General features: G+C 39.3%; 1 protein-coding gene and 1 long non-coding RNA gene across 3 annotated transcripts in view; one reads left to right on the top strand and one right to left on the bottom strand.

Annotated features, from left to right (window-relative positions):
• LOC149173791 (uncharacterized) overlaps positions 1 to 1,367 on the top strand; it is a 162,257-nt gene extending 160,890 nt beyond the window's left edge. Inside the window, exon 2 of the long non-coding RNA XR_016259155.1 lies at positions 919 to 1,367. This is a non-coding gene — a long non-coding RNA (uncharacterized LOC149173791). The remainder of the gene's footprint in view (positions 1 to 918) is intronic.
• The window catches only part of GLYR1 (glyoxylate reductase 1), a 152,619-nt gene extending 146,866 nt beyond the window's left edge, over positions 1 to 5,753 (bottom strand). Inside the window, exons 1-2 of one of the 2 annotated variants that reach the window (XM_089424739.1) lie at positions 5,553 to 5,753; positions 5,398 to 5,515 (exon numbers count right to left, since the gene is read on the bottom strand). In XM_089424739.1, the coding sequence (XP_089280865.1) occupies positions 5,398 to 5,502 (105 nt within the window). In that variant the 5' untranslated portion in view covers positions 5,503 to 5,515; positions 5,553 to 5,753. Of the gene's footprint in view, positions 1 to 5,397 lie in introns of both variants that reach the window. The other variant, XM_089424737.1, reaches the window with a different exon arrangement.
• Between the last annotated feature and the right edge of the window lie 247 nt (positions 5,754 to 6,000).

Consider the following 6,000-nt stretch of genomic DNA (forward strand, 5'->3'; position numbering starts at 1 on the left):
TCCCTCCACAACAGTGATAACCTCAGCACCAGTTTGGGTGAGATTGCCAAGCCTACCCTTGCATCTTTGGAATCTCTCCTCGCTAAAAGCCATCGGAAATGCAATTGGGAAATTTTACTGCAGGTGCCCAGAAACAGAGGAATATGCCAGAACCACCTATGCACGAATCTGTGTGGAAATGGACTTCAGTGCCGGATTCCCAGCTGAAATAAACCTAACAAGTAAAGACTATGTGTGGAACCAGAAACTTGATTATGAAAGTGTCCTCTTCAGATGTCGATCCTGCTTTGAGACAGGGCATCTAGCCAAAAATTGCCCAAAAGCCTCTGAGAAAAATTTTGCTAGAAAAAACCACCACAAATCTACATGGTGGGAAGGAGCACAAAAAGAACACTACACTGTCATCAAAGAAGAATATTCTAGAGAAAACTCTGAGTCACAAGAAATCAGGGAAGAAAGAAACAACTCTCAAGACAAGCAAGGAGAAAGCCCGCCCCAACAAATCAACAGTTATGAGGATTCGAATACCGCAGAAAATAAATCTTCATTTAACAGCAAAGCAGATCTCCTAGACCAAACTTCTTCTCCGACTATTTTCAAAAGAACGAACACAATAGATCGCGAAGCTAAGACACCAATGTCCGAAGAACCAGAAGAGATGAAAGAGATGCAAGATAAAGGAAGTTGGAAGACCGTAGAGAAAAAAAAGAAAGATACAACACCAATCTCGCCAAGAAAGACGAGGAGCCAGACAAGTAAAAATTAAGAAAATTATAGGTCTAATAGACCAATTTGGTCTCAGTGGACGTTAACCATCATCATCATCATCATCATGTAGTAAAAATTTAACATATATCTTTATGTAAGATATTTCAAGTAGGATATGCTAATTAATGATTATGTTGTACCTCCTTACAGCAGGGAAACCACTTATGCAACATGCTGTGTCCAATCACCACTTTCGCATTGCGGGAATTTACAAGGCATGCTTCCTGAAACTAGTGGCATGTTCTACACACTTTCCTATACAGCTGATCACTATTTTTATAGATGTATTAGGTATTCCCAATACTTTGTCATATTACAGTCCTATTGACTGTTGGTTTTGTTAGAGAACATTCTTAAATTTTGTATTTCATGTCATGCCATGTCATTCCAGAGTGTGTCGGGTCTAATGCAGTAAAATGGTTAGCACTTGGTGCCCAGTGGTGAACAGATCCATTTTAATGGACTCATCTCGTGCATACAAAGTATAGGTCCCAAAGCCAAAATAATAAAATATAGACAGCACACAGTGAAGAAACCAGGGAATGCCAGCTACGATTACCCTTCAAAAAATAATTTGTGGAAGGATAATTGTTCCTAGAGTTGGGCCAAATGTTCAGTGTTATGCATTGTATTCTGTCAATGCTACTTTTTAAGCACGTAGGAACTGAATGTGTGAATTATGCACTAGAAACAAAGTTAGACATGAGCTTACCTACTTTTGAAGTGCCCAGTCCACAACAAGATATAATCTGAGTATAAGATATAAATTATCAACTAATAAATGTGAAAGTAGAACCTTCAGAAAAGCATAATTGCAAGGATTTCATGAGGCTAAAGCAATATGTTTGTTTTATGTTTTGTACTTTAAAACACTCTGAAATGTACTTGCATAAATCAGTTGTGATAGTGTCAAAAAAGCATAATTGAAGCATGGTTATGAATTCAGTTTCTTGCAATTTGGATAAAGAACAACAGTTCGTATCCTTATTTGTTGCTGAATTGATGCACTCTCCACAGTTGCCAAAGTTAACTGTCCAGTGTCAGTACCCTCAATGAATTCCAAAGGTAATCTAATTTGTCCAAGTTAAAAAAAACGATCAAAGGGATTCCAATTGGGCATGAAAATATTTGAACTACATTATATCAATTCTCACTGCTTATTCAATGCAGTCTTGCAGTCTCCCGGATGGGGTGCTTGGGAGGATTGACAGGACAGATGCCAGAGGGCACTTGAGAACACAACTGCATGGGCTCATTCATGTTGTGGATTATGAATATGGCAGTGGCCTGGACAAGAGCTCTCATTGCAGAAGTCCAATTAGTAAAGTTTGCATGATTCTACCATTACTCCTACCATCCGCAGCATTATGTTTGAAGCAGCAATGAAAGCTCTAGCTTCTAAATTTTTAATGGTTTACCTGGGGAGCAGATATGGAGAAAGATTGGGGAATCAAGGAAAGCTGCACATTGCTGCTGCTCTTGTCTCACTTCAAAGTTCTGTACTCCTGGTTTGTTTTCACGTTGTCTTTTCAGTATATCAGGCTGGTTTAATTTTCATTCTATCTCAACTCTCCACCAGGCCTGTGAAGGCAAGGCTCTCCCTCCACAGTTAGGTGAAAATTTGTTGGACAACCTGGGGTATCCTTCTCTGGTTCTCCTCTCCAGATGGGTGGTTGATATCCTGGCTTTGATACCTTTCCCACGATTCCAGTGGCCTCTCTCAATCCTTCTCTGCAACCTACCCTCATCCATTTTTTGTTACTTGTCCTTGGGCGAACATGCTCAATCCCAAAGGTATTACTCATCTGAAATCCAGCTAACCTGGGGCTTAAAGGGGCACCAGGAAAGCAGGAAAACCCTGAACCCACAGCTCCCTCATCGAACTACTCATGCCTAGGCTGATGCCATGACTACTGCATCCAATTATCAGCTTTGCGTCACCAATCTCGTCAAGGAGGAGGTCCCCTGCATAGAGAATTTGGTCAGGCAAAAAATGACCAATGATCCGGTTCAGGCAGAATTCAGGGACTGGGTTCCAGAAATGGGGTCCTCTCGCTCCAGAGACACCAACATTTCCAAGCTGACAGAGCTTTACTAGCTGAACAAATCTTTCAGAACACAGGTTGTGGAAGAGAGGGGTCAACAACAACAAGTAATTCTTCATGAACTGGAATTAATGGATAAAAGGTCTGAAGTAATCTGCAGACCAGTTTTTAAGATTGACAGCATTGTGACAGACCCAGAGGATGTTAATCCCAACTCAATTAAAATAGCAGAACTTGTTTAGGAGTTTAAAGCTACCGTTTTCAACCCCACCCTGATTGATGAAGATATTGAGGAAAAGGAGGACACTTAGCAGTAGCAGAAGCAGGCATGTGCACTGCTGGGTTAGCAACACCTGTTATCCTTTTTTAGCTTTACAAATAGGAATTAGACCTCCTAGTTTGGTTATGTGAATCCAGTCAATTATATTTTATGTTGCATTAGCAGTTATCTAGGCCATGCCATTACGAAGGGTCTAGATTTAGAGGACTCTGCGTTGCAATCTTGAAAGAAAAACACTGATATTTATGGTCCTGGTTTTCCTAGTGGCCACAATTTGCCTTGACTGTATTTTATCGTATACTCTCTATTAATATAAAATTTGGTTAGCTTACCAAAAAGCCAAAAATGCAGCCTTGCAGTCCCTCATGTGTATGAATGTATTTCTGCTTCTTTATTACTTCTGTATTTGTTCTCACAGAACGCATAATTTCAATCGGGCAAATGAATGTATTTATTTCTGTATTCTGAAACACAAGTGTTTGAGGTCCCATGCATTATCATAAACCTAGAGAGAGGGATTAATCAATTGGGTGTCAGCAGTGGAAATCTTATAGAAAACTTATGGGCAGAGTTGACTCCGATAAGATTTACAAACTGGCATTGGCAAGAGTCTTGTAGTGCTAATCTTGAACAATGAGCTTAGGAAGAGGCTTGCAGTGGAAGGTTAGACTACAGGCCAAATAAATTTAGATCAGAGCCTAGAGAATTAACATCAGGACATCAAAGTGGTTGCGGGTGATCACAAAAGGCACAGCAACACTTCACAATCCTCTTAGATTGGAATCGTCTTCACAATTCTACGTTAGTTTGTCAGGAGTACTTAAAATCATATCCAAAACGGTACTTTTTATGTCTGAGCCTTATGCAATTTGCTTCGTTCAATATTGAAGCGTATCTTAAGGTTGTTACTAATAGCCCTTGTAATAGATGTGCCAAACAATTTAGTTGGTCCTGACAAATGGTATTTCAAAGCTGGGGGGACCAACTATGGTTCTGCATCTATACGTCTATTAATAATAGGCTATCTTATCAGTTTTGAGCTCGCAAAGCCTAAAGCTCAAACATAACTCCATGTTTATTAGGTATCCATGTTCCCAACATGACGTCACAGGTCAGCAGGATCTCTTATGCAGTGAAACACATTTAGTGGAGTTTACTTTGTACTATCTGTCTTTTATTAATGAAAATTCTGGTTTTGGCTATTGGTTTTGAGCTCGCAAAGCTTAAAGCTCAAACACAGCTCCATATTAATTAGGTACCCATGTTCCCAACATGACTTCAGAGGTCAGCAGGAGCTCTTATGCCGCTACACACATTTAGTGGAGTTTACTTTATACTATCAATGTTTTATTAATGAAAACTCTGGTTTTTGACAACACTTTTCATTCTTATTTTGTGTTACAGATTTTTTCGTGTTACTTATTTTGCACATACCAACACAGAGACCCTAAATTTCTTTAAAAAAAACATAGCAGTTTCAATGACCCATGGCACTCCCCCATCACCCTTTCCAAAAGATCCAGCAAAGCTGCCCACAGGCTGGCAGGGTGCAACAGTATTTTGGACTAGAATTGACGAGTGACAGCACGTTGGTCTCCATAGTCATAATCAACAATTGCTAACAGGTGAAAAACAAAGTTCAGTATGAATGTTAAATATAAAATCTCAGTACAAAAGAACTCACAGGACTACTATTAGACTCCAACAGTCCTTCTTGTTCTGAGTTTATCCGAAACAAAAACCTAAACATAGAATACCTGATGAACTACTATGAACTCCTTTTCAGAGTCGCAGGATGTTCTGTGCAGGAAGTCTAAAGAACCCAGTCTGCAATACTCACTCTCACTCACACATATAAAGGAAAACCTAACAGAGAAATCCACAAGGGATGCTTCTCTACATTTGTGGATGGCATCTATAATAAACCTGTCAGTGTCAACTAGTGCTTCTCACCTAGCAAGGATTTGAAACCAAGCACCTATTGTCACATAACTGGCCAAGTGTTCAGTGACATTGGTGGCAACATATATATATCCTTGGTCTGAATAAACTTCATCCGATTGATTACAGTGCATCTATATCAAGCAAGCTAATCCAATCTCTCAGTCTCTGAGCAGTGACACATAGTGTGGAGTGCTATCGTTTGATAGAAAAAATGGGTTCAATCTATTTTAAAAAACGATAGCTTTCTTGATTGCCAAAGCAAATGACACCATTGTCACGAAATCCGAATACAAAACTACCCATATTAACATCCATAAAGCAGAGAAAATTTAAAGAAGTTGCGCATAAATCAAACATTACCCTAGACATTGTCCTATTCCACACGGTCACTTTGAAGCCATTTCGGAGTAGATTTACTGCCATTGCCTTGCCCATAATTCCCAAGCCCAAGAAACCGACCTCCATGCTTTTGTTATGGATAAAAATTTTCCCTGAGCTTCTGATTTCTTGTTCTAATGAAAATTTTCCCTGAGCTTCTGATTTGTTGTTCTAATTGTTTTCCAGAAACAGTGATTTACAGAATGCTCAGAGTAAGGCCTCCTCTGTTACTGTCTCCTTGTCGCCTGTTATCTATCATAGATATTAAAAATACATGTAAGAACTGTAGATCACACTTTCGAGGGAATCGGAATCTCTATAGTCTTTTTCATATGCGTGACTAAACGCCACTACACATATTCTACCATGTAATTTACATGCTAAAATTAAGTATACCATATAATTTTAATATCGTCAAATTAAATTTTTAAATTCCTACGTCGTCGTTAGACTTTGCTTGGTTGGGGCCCAAAGGGTTTGTCTTAGAGAGAACATGCATTGTGCTTGTGAAATGTTGATTATAAACCATAAACTAAATGATTGAGGTGGGTTTGGCTGGTGTCATTAGGGCCGCCACGGTTACAC

Source organism: Pinus tabuliformis, chromosome 4_2, assembly GCF_031772625.1.
Source record: "Pinus tabuliformis cultivar Carrire ecotype Pingquan chromosome 4_2, CPIR1, whole genome shotgun sequence".
Taxonomy (NCBI): domain Eukaryota; kingdom Viridiplantae; phylum Streptophyta; class Pinopsida; order Pinales; family Pinaceae; genus Pinus; species Pinus tabuliformis.